The sequence below is a fragment of the Ciconia boyciana genome, chromosome 23 (assembly GCF_034638445.1).
Source record: "Ciconia boyciana chromosome 23, ASM3463844v1, whole genome shotgun sequence".
NCBI classification, from domain to species: domain Eukaryota; kingdom Metazoa; phylum Chordata; class Aves; order Ciconiiformes; family Ciconiidae; genus Ciconia; species Ciconia boyciana.
In genome coordinates this window covers 2,532,306-2,557,344 of record NC_132956.1, presented here as the reverse complement: position 1 = coordinate 2,557,344, position 25,039 = coordinate 2,532,306, and the positions used below count along the sequence as shown (strand labels likewise).

At 54.0% G+C, this 25,039-nt stretch overlaps 1 protein-coding gene across 2 annotated transcripts in view; it reads left to right on the top strand.

Moving 5' to 3' along the window:
- RASSF5 (Ras association domain family member 5) overlaps positions 1–25,039 on the top strand; it is a 35,824-nt gene that overhangs the window by 1,342 nt on the left and 9,443 nt on the right. Inside the window, exon 2 of one of the 2 annotated variants that reach the window (XM_072844747.1) lies at positions 9,868–9,986. In XM_072844747.1, coding sequence (XP_072700848.1) covers positions 9,868–9,986 — 119 coding nt within the window. Of the gene's footprint in view, positions 1–9,867; positions 9,987–14,790; positions 15,217–25,039 lie in introns of those variants that run through there. The other variant, XM_072844748.1, reaches the window with a different exon arrangement.

The window sequence follows — 25,039 nt, the reverse complement described above, 5'->3', positions numbered from 1 at the left end:
GTGCCAGGGCAGAGGAGGTCTGAGCAAACCTCTGTCATGGATAACTTGGTAGCGTGTGCTGCGCTCGCTGCTGACAGTGAAACTGCGCCTTTCCAGCTTGGTCTGTGAGCACGTCTCCTGCTGCAGGCTGGCTGGAAACTTGTCTTTCGGATGCAGCTATAGAGCTGCGCTTGGGCTTGAGTGGCTCGAAGATTTGCTGGTCGGGGACAGCTGAACCTCTTGATTTTGGCAGGAGCTGTTAATGCCGTTGCCGTTCACCCCAGGCTTGTCCCCACAGGACCGCCTGTACCCAGGCAGGGGCATGTGGGGCGAGGGTGCCCTCGGTGTCGGGGTGGAGGGCGGGTAGTTGGTGCTGGTGGTTATTTGGGGCGAGGGAATGAGCTGCGTCCTGCCCTGGGCTGGCTGCCCAGCTGGCAGCTCCGGAGGAGGCTTCCGTGCTCGCTTGCTGGTTTGTTTGGGGGTTATGCCAGGCACGTGCTGTAACGCCAGCCTCGCCGGGGCAATTAGTCCCTCGCTCAGCCCGTTATGGTTCTTACACTTGGCTTTCCTTAGATTATGAATCAATTAAATGTTTCTAGCGGTGATTTGCATAGCGCGGTGTGAGCAGGGCTCTTCCACATGCCTCCTGGTGCCGTTTGGAAATGAAGGGCAATGGGGAGAGACAGTCGCACCATATGGCCCTGCTGCATCGCATTAAGGTTTTAGCACTGACTGCTGTTAATTAAATGTAACCCAGCCGTCACCACGCGGGCAGCACAACGTGATGCAGGAACACGCCGGGGCTGGTGAACTTGCTGCATGGTGTGTTGTCTGAAAGAGGGTGATGTCTATGTGTTTTGCTGGTGTGTACCTTTGCCTTCTGCCTGCTGTTCCTGATTAACTCCCTCAAAACCTGGTCAGGGCCAGTGTATTCCCCGGGGTTGGCAGCTCTGCTGTGCCTGGCACGCCGGAGCAAAGGTGTGAATGAATGTGCTTAAAGAAATAGCAGGGGTTTATGTGAAGCAAAACAAACTTTTTCAGGGCTCTTGTCTTTCACCAGCCATCCTGCAAAGCTGTCGTGGGGCTCACGTGCCAGGTGAGATACTGGGCTGTGTGTTTTGAAATCCCGATCTGAAGTAATAATTCACAGAATTTTGTGATGTTGCAAATACTATAAATAGTTGTTTTGAGGGACTTCTCCTCTGGCAGGATTTTATCCGTAGTTATATTGAAACAAATCTTAAATAACTCTATTTCCCTTTTCATTTTGGAGGAGAATTATTCAGACTGTGGGAGTAGTTTTGCCTCTAAAATTCCCCAAACAACCAGGCTGGGGGGCGGGGAACTTCAGTGGAAATGCTCACACCATCATCTGCATTCCCTGTCGTCCCAATAGCATATCCTTTTAAAAATGCCCAAGAGCTGCAGATGGGGTGTGCTGTCTTCCCTTGGTGAATACTTCTTTTTCTTCTGAAGCAGCGTTGCTGCTTATTTGCTTTTCATTTGCAGCCTGAGGATACTCAGGTTTTCGTTTGTACAGTTCTGGCCTATTTTTATTTATATCAGATCTGGTCATCTTTAGTAAAATGTGAAAGTGGTATTTATTCCTCTTCCCTCCCCAAACAGTCCCTGTCCTTTCCTGTCCGAGCCGTGGGCACGGTGTCCCGCGTGGGATGGTGCCTGGCCCCAGCGAGAGGGGAAACGCTGTCTGTGCCATTCCGGACTTGAGTTGCGAAGGTCTGGGTCTGCCCTGGGCAAAGGGAAGGGGCAGCGGGAGCCGGCCCTGCTGCTGAGCGAGGACGGGGTTTTGGCCACGTGGTTTTTATGCCAACCAGCGATGCACTGAAATCCCCTCGGCTCCATTTCCCCGTTCTCGAGCGGCGTGGAGCTGTCTGTCCAAGGCTAACACGGGATGCGTGCTCTGCAGTTCCTCTTCCAGCCGGCGGTCTGGGTGGAAGGGGTGGGGGCAGAGACCTGGCAAGTCCCAGAGTCAGGAAAATGATCCCTTTGGGTGGCTTTCGTCGGGCATCTGGCAGGTTTAGGCTGTCCTGAATCAGTCTCGTGGCTCTGGAGGCAGCAGACAGGCTCTTACTGAGGTTTTAGCTCAAGTCCTACCCCCGGGTGCTGCATCTGGGGCTGATGCAGATGTCGTCTGAGACGTCGGGAGCCTTTTCACTGCCTTTATTGGGAGCCTCTAGGTCGGTCCCGTGCGTGATGGACATCAAGCATGCTGCTCCCATTGGCATCAACGCAAAGGGTTGGGGAGGTGGGAGCTCAGCAGCGACGGACCCCGGGCCATCCTGCTGGTGTTCGTTAAAAATACTTTTTAGTCTCAAAGTGAACGCAGTTGGGCTTGAGGAGGAGTTGTGCCATTATACACTGTGTCTTGAATATCTCCTATCTAATGTCTGTGGCTTTGTGCTGCTGGCACCTTGCAAAGCCTGAGTGAATATTAAAAGAAAAATCTCGCTGTAGGAGTGTAAATGTGTCCTGCTGCCGGCAGCTTTTCCGGACAGAAGAGGCTGCCGTAGCTGGGGAGAAGAGGCTGGACAGGCAGGTTGCAGAGGTGCATCTTTGCTGTGGGGTTTTTTGGTGTTTGTTCTGGTGGGGCGGAGTGCTGTCATTTGAATGCAATGGTGACTAATGCAGCTTCAAAGCCTTCGGCGTGTTTTGTTTCGCTTTGGAGCGGGGACAGCAGAGAAACCGGGCTGAGCTCTGCGCTGGGGGCAGCTTCCTGGCGGGAAGGGTTTGGGTGGATGCCGGTGGGAGCAGGGCAGCGATGGGTCAGGCTTTGGCCGATGGCTCGGGTGCTTCCCTGGCTCTCAGCATCTCCATTGGTGCAGTCTCAGGATTGCAGTTGCTTTTTTTATTTTTTTTTTTTATTTTTTTTTTTTTTTCCTGGCAGCATCATGCTGGTGACTCAGGGTCCCTCTGCACTGCACGGGGTGACAGGGGATCTTGTGGCTTAAGGCAGAAAAATTATGTGAGAGCCTAACCTGCGTGTGGATCGGCTGCTTTGCTCCCTTTCCATGCCAGTTCACCCTGAGGTGGGCCAGTTCTTCCTGGGGGACTTTCTCATCCTCGCTATACCCGTGATGCTGGTGCTGATATGAAATTCCTGCTTGTGGTACTGCAGCCGTTAGCAAAACCAGCAGCGAGACCCATCCCAGAGATCGCTCAGCAGCATGCCCGCTCCTTCACCTTGCTCCATCCTCTGGTTTGGCCGGGGCGCTTGCCCCGGGCATGCACCGGCCCCGGGTCTGTGCTGGGGGGCTCGCCCGTGGCCCCTCTCGTCCTGGCAGCTGGAGGCATGATTTACCGCCCATGTATTTCCTGGGTCATGTTGATGAAGTCCCACAGAGTTGTTTCTTTGGCCCAGGTGGGTTAAGCCGGATGCATCTATTGCATGTGTAGTGACCATGAACAGTTTCTGTTTGTTTGCTTGCGGGAGCTGTGGTCTCCCCGGCAGAGCCACTGGCAGCTGGAATTGGATGCCTTCCCCGACTGGCGTGGTGGGTCTTGGCTCTGATGCCCACGGTGTTACCAAAATAGGACGTTGTTGGCTGAAGCGTGTCTTTGCAAGAAAAGCACTCCAGCTCTCCGTGCTTCCCTGCCAGGCAGGCTGGTTGTGAGGCACTGCCTCGAGGAAAACCTCGGAGCACATCCAGCGCCTGATGATCTCGGTGGCAAATGCAGCTGTACCTGAAGTCAGATTTTGATCTGTAGATCTTGCGACATGGACCTGGTTCAGTAAAGCACTTCAGCGTCTGTCTGGGTTTATGCCTGTGGTCTGAAGCCACCCTTATCGCTCAGAGCAGTTAATTCTGTGTTCAAGTACTGTGCTGAATCAGGACCTATTTCTTGAAGGAGGAAGTTGGTTAAACACATACCATTTCTCTTTCTAGTTTGTAGAGCAAACTAGAATTCTCATATTACTGGTTCTCAAGTAGATGTTTGCTTAAGATAATGAATTTTTTAGCAGGTGTGGATGCTCTTTAAAAGCACAGCCCAGCCTTGCTGGGATGAGGCTGTGCTCACACCACTGGCACTCTCCAGGACATGATGGTTTTTCATGTTATCTTCTTCCTCCCACACTCTGTCGTGTCTCTGGTCTTGCCACTGCAAATTATAATTGCTAACAGTTCATAGGACCCACAGGACTTTGCATTTATCTCCTATTTAGCTGGTCCAGACAGATTCCTGAGGCTTCTCCTGCTCCCAGGTGACTCGGGCAGGTTGGGATGGCGCTTGCCGGGCGGGTGCTGCTGAGGTCAGATGAGGACGGGGTGGGGTGCCGGGGTGCATCCCGCCCGCTGAGGCTGCCTGACGCAGGGCGTTCGCTTACCGGGGGAGATGGAGGTGTGGGAGGGATGGTGACCTGCCCGGAGCTGGGTGGCAGGCTGCTGGGGCTCCTGGAGTAGCCCGGGTCTTCAGGGACATGTTTCTTGCTGCAATCCAGTCCGGTGCCTTGGGAAGGATTTATGGAGAGGCATACCAGACGAGGCTCCAGCTCTTACTTTGCCGGTTAGTTTTTGGGCTGTCTCTCTTTCTCCCCCTCTTCGTCCCGGGCCCAGTAGGTTTAGCTGAGTTTGCTGGTCTTGGTGTGGGAAGAAGGGATGCGTGTAGCTGAAGAGACGCTGTCTAGGTGTTGGGACAGCAAGGGGTGAATAAGAAAGTCCCTGGTGTTAACTCATTGCTTATGCTGCTTGGTGTGATTTTTAGGATTACTTAAATTTCATCTTTGTTCCTCCCTGTATAAAAGCAAGAATGTGTTGTGCTGGGAACCTGGTCTGTTTGTAAGGGGAGTCCTGAGCAGAGGGGACAGGATGATGTGGAGGGTACAAAGCGGCAGATTTCAAGCGTGCTGTTAAACTGATGTTTATGTCCCACCCCATCATTTGACACCCGCTATAGCTGTAACTGGTAGGTGCTGCGAAAGAACTGTAGTATTGATCTTAAAACCTGGCTAACTACCGGCAGGGTCCAAATCAATATTATAAATATAGTTAATCTCAGTGTATTCCTTTAATTTAACCTTTGATTAAACAGTGGGGACTTTTTTTTCTTAAACTTTAGATGACTGCAGGGGAAAAGCAGCAAAGTGAAGAGAGGATATTGGAAAGAGCCCTCCCAGCGTACGGCTGGGTCCTGCGCTTTCTCTCGCTAATCTCTTCCGTTGGGTTGTTTTATCTTATCAAGCAAAAAGCCCCAGAAATAGAAAGTTTTCCATGGCTAACAGGACAAGCCCAGAGATGCACAAGCCCTGAGCTGCGTGTTGCCTCGTTGCTCAAAAAAAAAAAAAAAAAAATCCATCAAACAGCAGCAGATTGTAAATGGACAATGTCACTGTTTTATCTCTGTGGGGGGAAAGGCCTCTCGTGGAAGCAGACATAACTTGCACCGATGCACGTTGCATCTCAGCAGCGTTCGGCGTTGAAGAGCTGCCCGCCTGGCTCTGCGTGCCCGGGAAGCTATCGATCTCCTCTCGCAAGGATGACAGACGGGAAAGCGGGGGCAGCCGCTTGCTTTGGGCTTGTAACAAAGAGAATTCGCAAAATATTCAGGCATTTTCCCAAGTCCAAGTCTTGGTCTGAGGGACTCCGGCTGCTGCGGAGGCCGAGCAGGGAGGTCTTGCTGGTTAGAGGTAGGTGGTCGTGTAAATCGGTGTGTTTGGATGTGTTTGCTGGCTGCTGCGTGCCTTTCTGCTGCTAATTAGGTGTTGGGGGATTCCTGCGGTGCTGCCCTGTCTGTGCTGCAGAGCACGGCTGGCGATGCACGGCCGCACGGGATCCCGGCCGGCAGGTAGCGGGGCTGGCACGGGGCTGGCACGCTCTCCTGCTGCCGCGCCAGCAGCACCGGGTGGCTTCAACTTCTGCTCCGGCTCCTTCTGCAGCCCCGCTCTCGTGGGAGCACTGCGGCAGAGCACAGCTCGGGGGGTCGGTGCTGCCCCACTTGCCACTCGAAAGGAAAATTTGCCTTTTAGTAAATAATGGCTCACGAGCATCCACCCAGCAGCTGGGTTGGCACTCCAGATCCCCCCGTGGTGCAGGGACCTCTCAGAGGGGTGGTTGTCACCAGGGGGGTCTTGTCTGCTCTGAACGAACAGAAAACCACCCTTGGGTTTTACCCGTGTTTGCAAACAAACGAAACCCGAACTATCTGATTTAGACCTAAAACTGCTGAGACCTCCAGTGTGGGAGCTGCAGACTTGAGGCAGAGATGGGGCCGGATCATTGCCGTGGGCGATGTCAGAAAGAGCTTCGCAGGAAAATTAAGACCCTTCCCCGCATTTGCTCTGTGAATGCTGGAGCTGGTGGCAATGCCGCAGGTCCTGCCCTGTCCCCTCGTGGCGGGAGGAGACGGCCACCGCTCCCATGATGTCACAGGGCCACATCCTGCAGCCGTCCCTGAGGTCACCCCGAGTGACGTCAGGCGGCTCCTCCGAGTGAGGGCAGAGGCACCGAGCCCTCGGCCTTAAGCAGCGCAGCTTGCAAACCCAAACCTCACGTGCAGCCTGCCTTTAAAGGTGTGTGTGAGCTGGCTGAAGGATCCCAGGGTTGGAAGGCGAATGGAAGAAATCTCCGCTCTTCAACATTGTCCGCTTCCCGTGCTCAAACACCTGCGGGGTCTCGCACCGCTTTCAAAATTCATGACGTTTTATTTTTCTTTCTTTGGTGGCTCTGAGCCTTCCCATGGCAGCTGGGTCGCGCTTCAAAGGTTTTCCTTCACTTTGCTGATATTAGGAGAATTTCTGATTTTCTTTTTTTTTTCTTTTTTTTTCCTTTTTTTTTTTTTTTTTTTTGTTAAAACGGATGGCAGGATCCTTAACAAACCAGGAACTGGAGCTTTAAGATAACTCCCGCAATTTCATGATTCATTTTAACATCACACAAGGGTTTTTTGTAGCTCGTTCCAAGCGTGTCCTCTTGACAACGCTCCTCTGCGGTCCCGCGCGTGCTGGGGCTGGCAGCCCTGCGGCGGGGGGGCAGAGCGGTCGCCCAGCACCGCTGCAGGAACCACAAACTTTGGCCAGAAATCAGAGTTTAAGAGCATCACAGGGGAGGTGTTGGGATGCTTTAGACCCTTTCCATCCTAATTTTCACAGAATCACAGAATCGTATAGGTTGGAAAAGACCTTTAAGATCGAGTCCAACCGTAAACCTAACACTACCAAGCCCACCACTACGCCATGCCCCTAAGCACCTCATCCAAACGGCTTTTAAATACTTCCAGAGATGGCGACTCAACCATTATTTTTGGGGGTACCCCATAATTTTGGGGGTAATTGTATCCGGTCTCCTGTGCAGTGTTGCTTCGGGGTTGCAGGAGGTTTTTCTTTAGGTGAAAGCCTGGCTGAGGTCGGGTTCTTGGAGCCTCGGTCATCGCTGGGGCCAGGATCTGGCCACTCTGCGCCTTCTCCTTTTGTCTCCCTGGCCTACAGATCTGGGGCTTGCGTGTGGGTCGGATCGAAAGATGCCCCATAGCATCTGCGGTATTCGGGAGGTGGGAGTGGGAGGATGGGGGTGCGCAGGATGACTGCAGTCCTATATTTAGGCATCTGGATGGGCATCTGTATTGGACTGTTTTACTCTATCCAACTTTATCCTCCTGAGAAACTTTATCTGCGGAGAAAGGGAAATTCCTTTCAGCCACCAAAGTTTTTCACAGTATCGTGATCTGGCTCATTTTTTTTTAAAGAAACTACATTTCCAAGTGTTGCTTTGTTTGACTTGAATGGAAATTATCTTAAAGCATAAGTGGAGGCATCCTGCTCCTCTTGGCAAACCTGTCACGTGGCTGCTTCCTAAAGCTGTGTTGGGTTTCTAAAATTAGTGTTCCCTGCCGGATACTGAGTGATTAGGTCTGTTAATAGGTGACGGTGACTAAGGAGGTGTCATACTTTAATCCCGTAAAGAAATGCCTGGCCGTAATGGGCCTGATCCGGAGGTGTGCTTGGGAGCTGTAATTTCTGTGGTCCGTATTACGTATTTCAGACCTCTGACCATGCGCCTCCTTCACCCGAGATGCTCGAGCCTTCCCGCCCCGGCAGGCTGCGGTCCGGGGGAGCAGGAGGCAGCCGCCCAAATCTGAAAATCCTGGACCAAACAGGGAGGAGGGACTCTCCGCTGCTGCCAGATGCTCAGGTGAAGCTGCAACTGGAGCATCCTCAAATTGGCACCTCCAGCAAAGACTTGGCGAACGTCCCCCGTTAAAAGGCTGTTCCAGTTGCTCAAAAGGTCATGCATTAAATTACCATGTAACTGTGCAGCTTATCTCTAATTAAAAAAAAAAAAAAGGCAAGTCTCCCTGCTTTTCCCCAGGCTTACTTGAGACAACTGACTTGGAATAGGAGAATGATAGACAGCTCATGCCAGATGAATGTTAAATGATAAATGATTTCCCTGTTTCCCCTGGAGATTGATGTTTTCCCCCCTCAGGCACCAGCTCCCAGCAGTGGTTCAGCTCCTCTCATTCATTCTCAGGCATTCCCGCGTGTGAGCGTTCAGCAGAGCTGAGCAGAAATCACTGTTTCCAGAGCAAACACGGGATATTCCTTTGCTTTCCCGCAAGCCCCAGATATTCAAAACCAATGACCCAAATGCTAAAGAAAAAAAGAGAAGGAAAAAGAAGGGTATTTAAAATACAAGCTTGCCGTCTTGGAGGAGGGTGACAGGGCTGGTGCAGGGACGGGCCCTCAGTCCCGTCTCCTTGTGTTGAGTGAATTCTCTTGCCTTGATTTTAGGATATTTTTTTTTTCAGGTCAGTGACCGCTCTGGAATTTTGGGTAGTGTAAAAAGTAAATTTAATGCTGTTTGTACGACAGTTAAAAATTAAAAGGATCAGAAGGGCCATTAAAGCGGAAGGAGGTTGTTAGCTGCAGTCGGGAGGGTATGGAGGAGTCAGGGCTTTGAGGGAAAGGGCTGGGGGAGCGATAGCCATGAGTATGTGATAACCGTTGTGGCTGGTAGATGGAGCTGGCTGTGCCGAATGCTGCCCCTCGGCAGCCGCGGGCTGGGGCGAGCGGGACCCTGTGCCTAAAGAGGTTAAACCTGGGCTCTGCAGTCGTCTGTGCAATTCCTACCTTGAACTAGTTAATGTCTTACGGGACGGGTCAGCATCCAAAGAAAACACGCTACGTAAATGCCTTGCTGCACCTGGGCAGCGTGTGTGCTGGGGATGGAAGGTCACAGCCTTCGCCGGGACTGGGACGTGTCCATACCCTCTCCAGGAGTGGCTTTTTGGCAGTCTGATGGTTGATCCATGCCTTGCTCACTGTAACCGGCCCTTGAAGTGTTCATATTTAGTGACCTTAAATAGTTTGACTTCTGTCTAATACAAAGATGTTTTTTTCCTCCTGATGTTGGAAGATGAAGCATCCTTTCCTCATGAAGTGGCCAAGCTTTTGCTGCAGGTGCTCTGCAGGTAACATCTCCAAGGAGCATAGCTGGGGAGTGGCGTACCCTGAGGTTTGGTGGGACTTGAGCATATTCTTTACTTTGTATACTAAGGTGCCAGCAGATCAGGGGAAAGGCAGCAGGACGCAAGGCAGGAACGCTGCCCGTGCCGGAGCATTGCAGCAAGAAACACAGGTTTCCCCAGGGAGAGGGTGTGGGAGCAATTTTTGCTCTGGATGAGGTATTCTGGTACCTCTCCCTGTCTGCAGAGGAGTGTGCCGGAATGGGGACGTGTGCCTGGCTGGCAGCTCTGGCCATGCCAGTGCCCGCGAGCATTGGTCTGTCCTCCAGCAGGAGTCTGGTCCCTTCCCGGGGTTCCCCCGCCGTTCCTCGGCTGTGGGTCTCCACAGCCTCGCAGACCCACCATCTCCACAGACCCACCAGCAGGCTGTGGGTCTCGGGTGCCTCACTATCTCGTTTCTCCCCTGTGCAGACTGCAGATACACGTGCCACCAGGAGTGCTGCCGCCTCATCCAGCTGGACTGCCGCCGGCCGGGCCAGTGCCAGAGCCAGCTCTCGCCCGACAGCACCCTCCTGCCGCCCTGCAGCCAGGTACGCCGGGGAGGGGGCTCCACGGGGGGGGTCAACAGCCTCGTGGTGACCGATTGCATCTCCTTCAGAGACCTGATTTCTTGCTCCCAAAGGGTTTTACAAGTGGGAGGTCTTGTCAGCGAGGTTAGCCCATCGCTCCCGCAGACCCAGGCAGTGCCCGCTAATGAGTTGCCTATATACTGTGTACATCTTGCCTGTACGCCCTGCCTGGGGGGGGCAATCTGGTGTGATGGAGGTTGTGCACGTGGGCATCCCCTTGCTGTAAACGCATATGCAGAGCTCCATACGTGTTAAAAACACTGCTGTTGGCCAGGATGCCTGGGGCAGAGCGGGAGAGGAGCGGTGCCCTCCGGGGATGTTGGCACCCGTGCTGCAGCCGGCTGTGTCCAGGTGTCTGCGAGGGAGGGTCGATACCGGCGTTAAATTGCGTCCCAGCACCGGGTGCAAAGTGCTTAAAAAGGAGCAGCCAAGGTGCATTTCTCCTGCGTCTTGGCAGAGCGCGAGCGTGGATTTTGCAAGAAGCTCCGGCTTAATAGCCTTGATTTAAGAGTTTCAGTAGTCCCAGGGGATCGAGACTCTTCAGTCTGTATTAGGGATGTGCACTAATCCCCAGGGCCACTCCGGAAGGCTTAGCTGTTTGCTTAATCCCCCGGAGGGTCCCGTGGCGTCCGTGATGCCAGCAGCGGCCTGCGAGCCAGCGTGGGTGTCTGGGACAGGCTGCAGCGCGTGCAGCGAGGCGCAGTGAGACTGGGCGATGCCACGCAAGCTGAGGTGTAAGATACTTAATGCTGGAAGCTTAAAACATTGCTTCAAACCTGCCTGAAGTGGGTTTGACTTGCACAGAGCCTTTTCAATCTCTATATGCTTTTTAAAAACTGTATTCTCTCCTTCATTATAACCAAGCATTTATATTCCTCTTTGTGGAGGACCTTGGTGCGCTTGTGCAGAGCTGGAAGCGGAAACTTTTTCACTTTTGGAAGTGCACTTTTTCAAAGAAGACGTGGGGTTTCTGTTGGGCGTGTGAGGAGCCAGCGGTGGGGTTCGGTTGTTGTCTGCTCTTTGCCGTGCAAGGTCTGCAGAGCTCAGCCACGCTGGCATATGGCTGGGCGACTGCTGCTCCAAAGAAAATGGTCGAGGAGAACCTGAAGTTAGGTGAGATTTATCTTAAAAGTTATGCATTACAAAGGGACTCTGAATGGATTCTCCACTGAGCCTTGAGGTGTTTGAATAAGGGTGTGAAGCCAGATATGCATGTTTTTACATCTCCTTCAGATGTCGTTGGGATTCCCCCAGCAGCATGAGAAAAGCTTGATTTTTAGCAAAATTAGAAAGGCTTGTTTCTTCTTCAGGGTGATAACAGCAGCCGGGGGTTATTGATGGTCCTAATAATAAACACGGAGCCTGCGCTTCATGGCAATTTATCACTCTGACACGGCTCTGGTGTGATCCCAGGGAGGGGGAGGCATTTTGTGCCAAGGAAAGGAAAGTCCCTTCAATTACAGCAGCAAACAGAAATCCATAAGCCCATCCCGAGGTCCTGGTTGGGGATCACACCTCTGAACCCTCTGCACAGTAAAGCGCTGTCTGGAGTCTCATTACCTGTGCTGGGAAGGGGGGGCCGGGAGGTGCGTGGGCTGATTTGAGGGTGAGCGAGGGTAAATCACTGCAATGAAGCTCCGTTCTCGTTTGTGGATAACGGATAATCGGGGAAAAATAATCTTCAAGTTTACTTGATCTGAGCCTATAAAGCTGAGTACGCAGCCACTTTCCTGGTGTGTTTCTGTTGGCCAAGCAGGTTTTGCTGCTTGAAATAAGAAAGATGGAGGGAAAACAGTGTCAGTATGCCAGAAAGAGACTCACAGGGTGCCTGAATGCGCTGGGAGGGGAAGGGGATTGCACTCTGAAAACAGAAGAAACTTAAATTAATAGCTGGCGTAGTTGGAAGTCAGTAAGTAGTGGTACCAAATGTAAGCAAACTAGAAGCATCAGAGAAATAGCACTTTAATATCACATAGTTAAGTACTGTTACCATGTAATACCAGGCATTAGTAATTTCGGCTTTGATCCAGTAAAATACTTAAGAGTGTGTTACGTTTGGGTCCTAGATTAGCCTCCCTGGGTGAAATCCAGACTCTGCTGAAGCTGAGAAAAGCCTCCGCTGGTCCCAGCAGCACCAGCAGTTGGCCCTTGGTTTCGGCGGAGCTGGTCGGGCACTTCCCACCTGCGAGCTGGTGCAGGCCACTGGTGGGTGGGTTCTCTGGGGGCTGTCGTGCAGGTAACCGTTACCTGGAGCTGCGGCTGAACCAATGGGCCAAAATTACTTGGGTTTTTTTGCTTGGTTGGTTTTTTAAGGAGCTGATCTCCCAGGCAGGTGGACTGCAATGAAAAAGTGAGGGCTCCCTGGAGAAGCCCGTGGAGCAAACCAGCTGCACCCTGTTTCCACTGTGAAACGCCCAGGGTCGAGGCTTCAGTGAAGACTCGATGCCTGTGCCATTCATCGGCCCAACGCTCATTTTCTGCTTGTCTCGCACATGCTCAATTTAAGCCTCTTCCTCTTCTAAATACAGCTTTGTGAAGCTGAGGAGGCTTGTGCCGCTGCAGAAGCACGCGTGCTGCTAAGAGGATAGCGTATTTATTTGCACTGTTACAAGTTGCTTTGTAAATACGCCATTTGGATCCTTGCCTTCCTCTTTGAGATGCAGATGTTGTGTCCTCCTGCTAGTCTTTACATTGCCAGCCCGTTTTGTATTCACGGGATGCTGCTGGCTGTGGGGTACAGAGCTATCAAAGGCTTGTAGCAATTTAAGTCCTTCAACTAACAGATACAGATGGAAGGGTATGAAACACCATCTGCAACCTGTCAAGAGGGGAAGAGGTTTTCACGTGCGGATGGTAGCTTGTGCGAAGATCTTGGAGCCCTTTTGGACCAGTCAAAGAAGCCCCGTGACCTGAAGGAGCGAGTGACAGCCCCAATTTACAGGAGGGGTTTGCCAATGGTCCTACTGCAGATAGTCAAGCTGGGGAGTAGAGCCGAGGCTGCTGCCAGCTCCCCGCGCTCGCTGGCCTGGCGTAAAAATAGCACGTAGTGATGGTGAGAGTTGTGCCTTGAGAAGGACCTGAAGGCGTTAACGTGAGAACAGCCATCAGGGCACGGCAGTGCCTTCTCTCTGCTCGGCTGGTGGATGTTGAAGGCGAGACCAGAAACATCAGGGTGAGGATGGTGTGCTGCTGCTGTGGCCTCCCTGTGAGCAGTGCCGTGGGCACTCCTTGGGATTGCATCCAAACCATCATTTTTAATAACTATCACCGAGCTCTTTCTGATGAGTCTGGCTTTGTACATCCACCGCCAGGACACCTAGTGACGAGTTCTGCAAATCTGTCATGCATGGCCTGGAAAAGCACTTCTCCTTTTGGTGTAAAACTTACCGCAGCCTTCGTGTAAACATCTCCCGCGATTTTGTAGCTCTCCGTCACATCTAGGTTCTCTCCAGTCCGTCCTTTCCAGATCCAGGCTGGCCCCAGGCATGGAAACCTTCCTGTACCTCTAGGCTGCCCTGCCCTTTGCGGTACCTCTTGCCATTCTTTATTCTTTCCTGTCTGGGTCCTGCGTGAAGTATTTGAAGTGTGGGCATAGGATGGATTTATTCAGTGGCATGATACTCTCAGGCCTTGTTCCCTCTTTCTTTATGAAATACAGCGGAGAATTGTTAGCGTGTATATTAATACCGCATTGCCTAAGCAGGGTCCTTTTTAACAGGGTACGTCAGGCTTTTCTTTAGTCCCCGCAACCTGCTCAGGCTTTTCTTTAGTCCCTGCAACCTGCTCCTGAGTACACGCTGGTTTCCAGGTGGGTGGGGAGAGCCCGTGCCAGGACGTGCTGCATCCCCATGGATGCACGGCCTCTCGGAGGAGCCCCTGCCGAGGGAGGATGGCAGCCTGTGGGGAGCAGAGCCCTTCCCCTGCCTGGCTCTCCAGAAATACCTGTGATCTTCAAGAAGGAGGAAGGTCACAGCTGCTTTAAAAGCTGCTGGGTAAAATGCAGGGCGTTAGCAGGATGCTGGTGGCTCTGGAGGGGCCAGGGGAGAGGGGGACAGAGGAGGCAGATCTGGGGATGGGTCTGTGCCGGGCTGGGTTTCTGCAGGGCTGCAGGGGGAGAGGGGAACAGGGATGATGCTGTCACTCTGAGGCTCTTTCCAACGCCAGCACAGCATTTTAATCAGTCTGGAGCGAGTGCTTCTTGCAAACAGGACCGAGGAGCTGAACGGCTTTTTCCAGGGCTGCAATCGAAGCTGCCTCAGCCGGGTGCCAGCACTGCTGAAATCGCCCCCGCTGCTCTAAAATTAGCTGCGGGGAGGAAAGGCACCCCCTGCCTCCCGGAGCGTGATGCCCAGGGGCTCCCGGCACCCCGAGGGGGTCTGAGGCCATGTCCTCGCCAGCCTCCCCCCTTCCCCACCACCTTTCGGCAGCGCATTTCTGCAAGCAGCCTTCGGTCAGGCTCGGTCCAGCCTGGGCTTGCTTCCCTAAGACAGCAGATGCAACGCAGCTCTCGAGGATGCACTAACAGGGAAGGAGTAAGAAGCCAGCCTGCCGTGGCGATGTATTTTGGGTAGCAAAGGAGGTGCCGGGGGTACCCGGGGGCCGGGCAGTGCCCAGGGCCAAGCCCAGCGCCTTGGCCCCGGCGTGCAGCGGGGTGAGAAGTTTTGCAAGAGGAAGTGGCAGGGCTGCGTGGTGCGAGGCGAGCGCAGGAAGGGGAGGCGATGCTGCGCGGGTGCCCCGGGGACCAGATCGCGGGTGGTGAGCGAACCCGGGCGCCAAGAGCGGGAGCAAATTCGCAGCTCTGCCCCTTCCATGCTGCCCCAGCGCTGCTGCGCAGGGAGGCGGGTGGAGGAGGAGAGGGAAGGGTTACCCAGCACGGCTGCCTGTTAAAGAGAAATAGCTCAGCTGGCTCTGGAGGATGAGCAGAAGGAGCTATTGCAGATAAGCGCCGGCGAGCTGAGGATGTGAGAGCGGGCTTGCTGCTGGCGTGGGAGCCGGAGCGGGGACCGCCGATGGTCGCCAGCCCCCCGGCGAGCCCCGTGCATGCTCGGCCTCTCGCCTCTGTTGGGTTTCGATGACCATCGGCAGCAGCATGAGCAGCGGGTACTGTAGCTTGGATGAAGACCTCGAGGATTGCTTTTTCACAGCAAAAACCTCTTTCTTCCGGAGCGCACCGAACAGGGTCCCTGCCAAGGTAACAGCTTAAAAACTAGTGAGAAGGGCTGTGCTGGGTGGGAGGTGGGGGGGTTTGCTGGCGAGGGGACATGTCTGTCTTCCTGCACGTTTGGCTGCAGGTGCTGCCAAAATTAGCTTGCAGCTGGAGTGAGGGCAGAGCTGCTGGCGGGGAGGAGGGCTCTATCTGCCTCTTGCAGGCTCCCTGCTCCCGTGCAGGGGGTCTGCACTGCTGCAGATTTTTCTCGGCCATGTCTCAACCTTTTGCATGCCAGGTTGGCCCCTTCCCGGGGGATCCACGGTGGAGGAGCTGATGCCAAATGTGTTTTTTCAGCTTTAGGGGGGCAGGTAGCAACCCTGGCAGCTGCCATCCACGGGTCAGGCTCCCGGCCAGGGACCTGTGGTTTGGCCTCACAAAATATGCACCATTGATGAAAATTGCACCTCCAGGTGGATAGGGAGATGGGAAAGTTACAGGATTAAATTAATCTGCGAACTTATTAACAGAGTGATGAATCTGGTCCTTTTCTGGGCTCTTGGGTGCATGTGTACCTGCCTTGGAGAATGAGAGCGCGCTTGGCCGGGCAGTGTTTCACCCCAGAACGAGATTTCTGTATCAGTAACACCAGCAAGGCTGCTTCATGTTTTTTAAGTGTGTATTTAAAAAAACCAAAAACATCCCTATCATAAACTTTGGGGCCCCAACCAGAACTGAGCATAAAAGGAGAAGGCGAGAAGGCGCTGCTGCGGAAGTGGGGGTTTCGCTCAGGAACAAGAGCCCTGCGGTGCCGAGAGATGAGATCTGGCCCACGGAGCAGCTTTTTCACTTAGAAATTCCCCTGCAAACCATCAGCACCGGCACGGTCCTGTCCGGGCTCTGCTATATTTGCACGCTTGGGGCTGCTGAGCTGCAATCCTCAGCAGGTGCTTTGGGCTTCAGCTTTCTGCAGCGTGGAGTCGGGAGGGCTCTCCCGGCGACCTGGGCTGTTCTCCGTGGGGGGCCTTGATCTGGGGGGGAGTTTAAATCAACTGGTAATTTTATTTTAATTTCTTGGAAGAAATGCTCCCTCAGGTTTAACATGGGATATTCCCTGTTAGCCAGCAGCTCCCTCTCGCTATGATTAACCAACATGTACTGCTGTTTTTTAAATGTCATTTGATGATTCATTTGTGTAGGAGATGTAAAAGATCACGGTGTTAGTGCAAGAGGTGCTGCTCCCCGCGCCGGTTTAACGCTGTTCTTTTTGAGCCAGGGCACTGCAGATCCTCGGCTACCTTTCGAAATCAGCCTGATCACGTTCGTGCCCGGGAGCTCTCCCTCGCAGAGGGGTCGGGGGCTGCCGCAGCCCCTTTTTGCCCGGCTCCTCGTCTGGCTGCGGCCAGCGTGGGCAGCAGACCTCGCGGCTGCTGGAGAAGATGGAGCCTTTCGGGGGTTTGGTGTTACGGGGAGGAAATGGTTCCTGTGCGTGAGAGAAAAAAAAGCACACACACAAAATTTGCTACTCAAGCAAATGATGTTCCATAATGGGTCGGTGTGTGGAGGTGGGTGCTTGCATTTCTCTGGCTGGCGGTGGAAACCATCCTCAGGCCTTGGTGGGAGAAGGTTTTTGGGGGTTTGTGGCATGCTGGGGGGTTGGTGGTGGTGCAGGTCCTGCAGGAACGTGAGGCTGGACCTCAGCTCTGGATGGAGCTGGCCCTGGAGTGTGGTGGGGAGGAGGAGGAGGTGATGGTGGTCTGGTGAGGCCAGGCTGGATGGCGGGTGGAGGGCAGCAAGGAGAGCGCGTGCCCGGGGAGCAGCCAGCAAAGCAGAGGGACGGGGGACAGGCGCAGCCCCAAGGTGGGCATCTCCCTTGGGTTTTGTTTCACTCCCTGTCCCTGCTTTTTTACTTGGCATCTTCTCTTGAGCGATGTTATTGAATGTGGAACGTTTCCACCGCTGCAAGAGCTGTGCGTGGCAGCAGCATTGCTTTTTACCACCAAGGACGGTACCTGCTCCTGGCCACGGGCAGAAAACATCAGCTTGGACCCAAAAGTGAGTTAACCTGCTGGGTGTGTTTGGGAACGGCAACGTTTGTCCGTCCTTAGATGCCCAGGAATGACTCCCGAGCCCAGGATGCACAGTGTGGTCAGCGCTGCAGCAACTGCAGGCACCAGCCCGTGGGCATGCCCTGCGCTGGGCAGGAATAAGCTAAATACGGGTAACTTAGGGAGGCATGTCTTAAAAGACCTAGGAAACAATCTCTGTAGAGGAAGTGGGTTGTATGTGGGGAAGGAGGAGACAGGCAGGCCTCCCACCATTTCAAAAAATAGAGTGGAATTTGAGCACTATGATTAGAGAAACAATTTTTCTGATTGAAATAACTGTATTAGTCTGAAGAGCCTCTTTCTAGGAATTTGGTAATTCCTTTTTATTTTCAGAACCATCAGCACAATCAGTCTTCATTAGCAAAGAAAGAACTGTTTTAGATCTCAGATGTGACCTCATCCCTGGACATCTATTACTTGGCATTTTCGTGACTCTTCAGCTGAATGGCTTCAGTGGCTTCTGCCTGAAGCGTGATTGCTTAAAACTCTGCAAAATTGCTCTTTGAGTCCTGCATCAGTGGCTGCTGGGAGAGCCAGCTTAGAGGAGAAAGGGGCAAGTTTCTGACCAAGAATAGAAAACCCCAGAGGGACAGAATGCAGTTTCACCTGCGGATCCAGGGGTGGGATCCAGGGGTGGGGGGAGATGGGGCCAGTTCCCAGGTAGGGGTCCCTGAATGATGTGAGCTGGGGTCACCCAGCAGGCAAAAGCCTCCTCTGCTGAAGAAGAGGGAAGCTGTGACATGGAGGTGTTTGTGGTGGGGTGCACGGGTGGTGTTGCTGTGCTACCACGTGCCGGTGGATTTGGGGCTCAGAGCAGAGACCACTGCGGGGGTTGTGCTGCGCGGGAGGGGGCGGCCGGCGGGGACTTACGTGAGCTTGGGCAAGAGTCGGAGGACACTGCAGCGGTGGTTTTGGCCCCATGTCCGTTTCCTCCCTCTCTTCGAGCCCTCCACGGCGGCAGCGTGCGGTGATGCCTGCGATGGGAGCTACGTCCCTGGAGGTGCTCGAAACCCAAGCAAGGGCTGGGATGAGGTGATCTGCAAGATCCCGTCCAGCCTTGGAGAAACCCCGTAGTCCCAGAAGTGGCTGGCCGTTGGGTGCGGCATCGGTGCCGGTTCGTGGGTTGCAGGTAACCAGCAGGCGTTTATGTGCTGGGTGGGCAAAGGGGCCTCGCTCTGCCTGGTGCAGGCACAGTGCAACGCAGGAGGAGCTGGAGCCGAGGGACCAGCGCAGGGTCCTGTCCTTGACCCGTTGTCTCTGCCCTCTGAAGGGCTATCGGAGCCCGGCGTGATTTGCAGAGGGGAGGCAGGTCTGCAGGGGGTCTGGCACAGCCCGGGGCGCAGGGGTGGCCCTGGGGCACCTCTGCTGGGGGTCTCCTGGCCCTGCGAGGCTGCGATCAGTTCCTGAATGTCTGCTCCTGAGGTCAGTGGATCCCTCTGATCCACCCAGCCTCCCTGATCCGGGCCGGGGTCTCGCCAGGCTGGTCTCTGTGCACACAGATGGTGGTGGGGTCAGGCACCCGTGGGGTCTCGTCCATCCCAGACCCCCCTGAGATGGAGCTCCCTGGGAGGACCTGCTCAGCACTCGCTGCTGAGCAGGGATGTGGCAGGAAAAACGGTTTCTAAGAGAAATCTCCATGGCAATCAAAACACCGAGCCCATCTTCACTTGCCTCTAACCTCTCTGAAATGCAGCAACGATCCTTCTCCCCTTCTCTAGAGATGCACTGCTCTCCTATCTTTTGCCTTTTCTTCTGAACCCCAAAGTAAACCGCAGCATCTCATTTGAACGTCTCAAAGGGAGTGACATATATGTATTTTTTTTTTTTTTTTTTTCAAATCTGTTGTACGATGCTTCCCGCCGCCCGTCCGTGCTCCAGCACTCGATCCTTTCCCCGTATAGTGCTGTGAACCATGGGAGCGTGTGGTGGAGGGGGAGGCATTGGGTGTTGGCAGTGATGGAAAGCTGTGCAAGAGCAGTGGTGTCCCAGCTCTCTGGTGACTGCGATGGGGCTGTGCGGTGCTGACCCGGCCCCGCTGCTCCCCAGCTGTCACTGCTCTCTGCTGCAGCTGGATTTACACTTCTGAGCTGCCGGTTCTCGTGTTTCTGGCTCAAATTTGAAGCGTGCACATTTGCTCTCCAGTCCTCCGTGCTGTGGTGTGATGATGGTCGCAGGGCGTGAGTTGGTGATGCTCCTCTGAACCTCGGCTCCCTGGCCAGCAGTGCTCAGACATGCTTCTCCAGGCTTTGTTTTCTGATGTTTTAAGACAAATCTTTCCTTAATAAGCAGAAGAACTGAGGATTGATGCCCTGAGGCGTAAAATCCCTTCAGAAGAGGTCTTCAAAATACTCTTGCAACATGGGAGCCAAAGGGAAAGCTTGGGCTGCATTTTTGGGAATGCAAATTGTCACAGCGTTCCTGTTGTAAATGGTCATGGACCTGTGCCTGAGCACACCAGGGAGGACTTGGCCACTCCTGCTCTAGATAAGACGGTCGTTGCCAAGAATGTGGTGGTGTTGGGCCAAATCCATCTCCACTGTTCTGCTATTCAAATTCATTAACTAAATAGCTGGTGAGGAAAATTGGCCGGGAGCGAGGGGACAGGGATGGTGTCTCTGAGGCTGGTTTGTGGCTGCGGGGAGGCAGCCCTCGCTCCAAGGAGCGTCCCGTGGAAGTGCACGCTCAGCCTTTCTACCTACGGTCTTTTCCATGTCTGGTTTTATGGCTAGCAAAGCCACGGTTCATGAGCTGCCGGTCTTCCACCTCCTGAGCTGTGCATCCAAGCCGTAACCATGCGCTGGCTCCTTGGTGCCGACTGGGGCTGCTGTGGGACCGGGAGCCATGAGGAGAGGGCACCATCCCCTCCACACTGCTGCAGCGGTGGCGGAAAGCTCCCGGGTCCCACCTAGAGCTGTTATTCCCAACACAGAGGTCCAGCGTGGTGTAGAGCCACTGCCTTTGCTTGCTTTAAAAAGATTTTTAAGTTGGGGGTTGACTTCTGCAAGGTGAGAGGCTGTAGGAAGGCTGCTCTTCAGCTGGACGTGGAGTGTGTCTCCTGCCATCCTTGCAAACCGATAAATAGAAAAATCTGTCACGGAGGCTTCGTTGTTGCCTTTCTTGGCTTTGAATCGCTCTTTTGAGAGTATGTCACCATAATCATGATGGCCCATGGGTTTTTTACCTCCCCCGTAATAGCCTGTCACAAGCTCACGGCTCATTAGATGAGTGGTAGATTGCAAAGAGGAGGCCGGTGTGGCTAACTCGCTGGGACCGCGGCTGCCCCAGCCCCAGGCGAAGGGCATTGTGCGTCGCGGCCGCCTGCCGCTTCCCGGGGCACTTGTTCTGGGCGGCTTTTATCCTGCCGAGCATCAGCCCAAGTGCCAGATGAGGCTCAAGTCCTTTCTTATAATTGGTGTTTCTTACAATTGAGAAATAATGTAGGTTGCGGAAGGGGAGCCCGCTTGCAGCAGGCTGCGATGGGCAGGGGGAGGATGCGGGCAGGTTCACCTCTCTCTGCTGCTGTGGGTGCCCCAGGCCACCGTGGCCGGGCTTGGTCCTGTGCAGCCCGTGGGTGCCTATGTCTCGCTGCAAGTTATTTTATGGCAGTTTCATAGGGGATGGTAAACACCTCGCCTGCTGAATTTAAATGATGCCAGCAAGCTGGCAGTGGTGGTCAAACTCTGGCATCCATGGCCATGCAATGTTCTACATCCGGTTTTTAACAGGGTGGGAGTGGAAGCACCCTGGCAGCTTCAGCCTCACCGTTGCTTTCCTTCCAGTTGCACGTGAGGGTGGAGGGATGGAGGCGATGGGAAGGTGCTGGTTTCGCAGGCTGGCACGCAGACGTCGTGGTGTGCTGCCACACGGCCAGGCCATCCCGAGGGTGGCTGACATCGCTCTTTCCCGGTTTCCAGCCAGGAGAGCTGCGGGTCCAGCAGTGGCTGCCAGGGTTTAGGCGCAGGCAGAGTTACCGAGCTGTTGTTTTGTTAACAGCTTGTTTCATCCTGTCCCCATACAACAGGAAATGTGGCAACGGTTTATGGTTAATAGCTTCTGTTTTTTTTCCTTCAGGCAGAATTGCATATTCTGCACCAGAAACTTTGCAAAACCGGAGGTCCGGGTAGATTCATGAAGAGCAAGAAGTAGCTGATCTAATCGTACATGACGGAGGGAGCAGCACTCCTCTTCCCAGGCCGTGGCCGCCCTTCCCAGGGCTCCCCCCGCCGTGGTGCTGGGGCTGCTGGGCTGGTTCGAGTCCTGCTCGCAGGCAGGTTTTGGTCTGTAAAACAGAAAAGCAGAGTCTCCGACCGTGGGGTGTGCAGGGGGTTGGGGATGGTGTGGTTGCCGCTGCTGGGGGCTTGCAGCATAGCTCTGCCTGAGCATCGCTGCCATGAACAGCAAGAAGAGGTGAAGGGGTGAGTCCTTGGAGCCCCGGGTGCCCTTTATGGTCCCGCACGGTTCCCCTGGCCCTCAATAGGTGCCGGAGCCGGGACAGCACCGCGCTGGGTCCCGCGGGACAGCTGGCTCGGCTGTGCGTTAGCTCTGCTCCAGTGGCCTCGCCGCTCGGCCATGGGTGCAGCACGTCCCTTGGGTTTTATCCAGGTGCTGTCGTGTGTGCTGTGCTCGTCAGCCCCGCGGTGGGATTGCTGCATAGAAAGAGATTATTAAAACTTTCTTAAGTCCCTTGAGTCCGAGGGTGTAGGAGGAAGGTGAGCTGCCGAGGGCTGGTGCGGTAGGATTGCTCCCGTGCTGTCCCTGGGGTGGAACTGAAGAGCTTTTTTGCAATGCTGGCAGTGCTTTGTTGCAGTATTGGTCCAGCTGACTCTCATAACATGTTGCAGTTTTCCTTTTAAAATCAAAGCGGTTGTAAGAACTGGCCTAGCTACGTTTCAAGCCCACTTGGACGTTAGCACTGTGGAAGTGGTAGCTTCTGGTTTGGTTTTTGCACCACAATTGACGCGTAAGGGACGAGGGGCTTGGGAGTCCCATGCTACTTTATGCCATACATGCAACTGCTGTTTTGGAGATGCATCTTTAAATCCACGGCTGGGTCGCAGCTGCTGCCAGAGCCGGGAGCCCTGTCCGAGGTCGCTGGTTTTGTTTTCCAGTGCAGGTCGGTTGCTCTCTGCACACCTTAAACTGTGCTGCAGTGGAAACAGTTAAACCATCTGTCAGTGACACTGGGAGCTTAATAAAAGCAAATTAATTCCACACCGGGTGCAAGATGATTTATAAAACAACCCTAAGAGAACATAATATGGCTGTTAAAACCTGTATTTGTCAAGTTGTCATAATGCAGGGTTTCTTTTTCAATTACAATTGCACGTGGAAGGGGAGGGAACAACCTGTTACCCGTAGCTGTGGCCGCACGATCATGTAAATTGTCAAAGCTGTGAGGGCCAAGGGTTGGAATCCCATTTCCTTGGGGCAATCCTGACTTCAGGGTGTTCGCTCTTCCAGCCAGAGACGAAGGCTCGGCGCAGCGGAGGTGCTGTGCTGCTCTCGGGGTTTGGCCACGCTGGCCGAGCAGCAGGTGCGGGTGCCAGGATGCTCCTGCGTGCAGGGGGATCCTGGGCTCTGTGGATGCTTCGGTTTATGTTTGGGTGAGTCAAAACAAATAGACGTGGTAAATACACAAATTACGGGCAGCGTTTCTTTCCTAGTATGTTTTCCCAGACCAGGGTCTCGGCGTCAAGAAGCTGCAGGATAGGCAGAGGAAGGCAGCGATTTGGGAAAACCTTGGTGCAGGTGGGAGCTGAGCTGCCTCCTGCCTTCCCCAGCGCTGCCGGGGCAGGAGCAGCAGGCGAGAGGGGCAGAACTGCCCTCCTGCCAGGGCAGCGTATCCCAGCCACTGTCCGATTCCAGCTCCTGGGAGCAAGACTCGATCTCCACCAGCAGCAGCAGGGCAGCTTTGGGTGCCTCGGCAGGGTCACGCTGCCGTGGGAGTGCTGGGGGGTCTGCTCAGCAGAGCTCTGCAGCTGACCCTGGGCCCGACTGGAGGAGTACGAGCGTTTTGCAAGGATCAGGGTGCGCTGGGGGAGTCGGGGGGCTGAGCGAGCCGGGAGACGGCCGATCTGCGCAGACACATGCGTGGGGGAAGGCAGGATGCTGGAGGCTGGGGTTTGTTGATGGGAATTGTGCAAGGACACGGTGCGAGACCAGTGACGTGGTGCCACCAGCACCATGTTCCTGAGCCAGGCTTCCTGCTCCTTCTGCTGCGAGTGATTTAGGGTCCCTGGAGCATGAAGCAATTAGCGTCTGCCGTGTGCCTGCTGCGAAACCCCGGGGACCGGCACCGCTCCAGGCTGCTGCAGTCCTGGGTGCACCGTGCGTCCTCCATGGAAACCGGGTGGCATCAGCGCGCGCTGCTCAGAAAGCTCTTAATTGCTGGCACGCGCTATTTTCTTCAGCTGGAAACATCACAAGAGGGGAGGGACTTGTCCCGCTGGAGAGAAGCAAATTGTAGTGACAGGGACGGACTGAGCCTCTCTGTTTGCTTTTGCCGTGCGTGTCTGGATGGACGCTGGTCTGCACCGGGTTGTGTTTGTGTCACGGATGAAGTGTAGCGTACGTGCACAGCATGCCTTACCGCTGCAGCTGTGCCGTGCAGCTACAAGTCTCTTTGCATGCAGGAGGGGACGGTCCCCGGGGTCTCCTGGCGTGGGCTCGCTGTGTGATTGGGGTGGGAGCCGGCCCTGGTGGGTGGCAGCACGGCTGTGCCTGTCTCCAGCGCTGTGAAATGGGTGACGTGAGGAAGTGGAGGGTTTCTGAGCGCACATCTTCCGCTAACTTAAAGGGAAGTTTTTTGTTGGTTTTTTCTTTTTTTTTTTTTTTTTTCTTTTCCCCAGTGCTACTTTTGAAAATTTCTACCCTTGGCGTTATTTTTAAAGACTCCCACACCAGCCCAGCACCTGTGTGCGGCCATGTAAGACCTATTGCAGCCAATAGACTGCAGTGAAGCACGTGCCTAAGGACTTCGACACAAATCGTGGAGTTGAAATTGCCATTATGATGAGTGGATGTTTATGTGCAATTCTTAAATACCACAGGAAAGCTTTGCTTTTATTGTCTTAAGGCACTGAGCAAGAAGGAGACTGTAATACAATGTCAGTGTTCCTCCATTGGGTTACTGCTCCAGATCTGCATTTTGAGAGGTCTCGTACTGCTTGCCTGTCTCGAGCAGAACTTCTGAACTCTCACTCGGGAATCGCTCAAATGAATTTGGGGCTTTCCGAGTCCCAGGAATGTAGCCATCTTGCCAGATTGCAACCAGGATTTCAGTTTGTCCTGTGCTTGATTCTCCTCCTAAAAGAGCTATCATGGGTAGCCTGGCGTGATGCTGGCTTATTTACAGCTTGCTGCATCCCAGGCTCACGTGCTGCGGGGCTGCCTGGGAAGAGATGGGCTTTGCTCTCGAAGTTGCCTTTTTTTTTTTTCCTTTTTTTTTTCCTTCTTGGAGGTTACAGTTTTCATTCTGTACCGGCCTTGATAGCACATCCCTTCATGCTTCCTGCTCTCCGCTAATGCTAACTTCTGAGCAAGCCCACATAAAATGTGGGAGCGCTGCTTGCAATTTCAGGCAACGCTGGCAAAATGTATTCACAGCCTGTCTCCGGGGAAGGGGGTGAGTTATGGAAAGGCAGCAGAGCGCTGCGCTGTGAAATACAGCCCACTGAGCATAGTCCAAGGTGCACGCAGGCTTGTTTGCAGCAGGTCCGGATTTTGGGATGCTGAGGGCTGTGCTTTAGAGGAGACCTGCT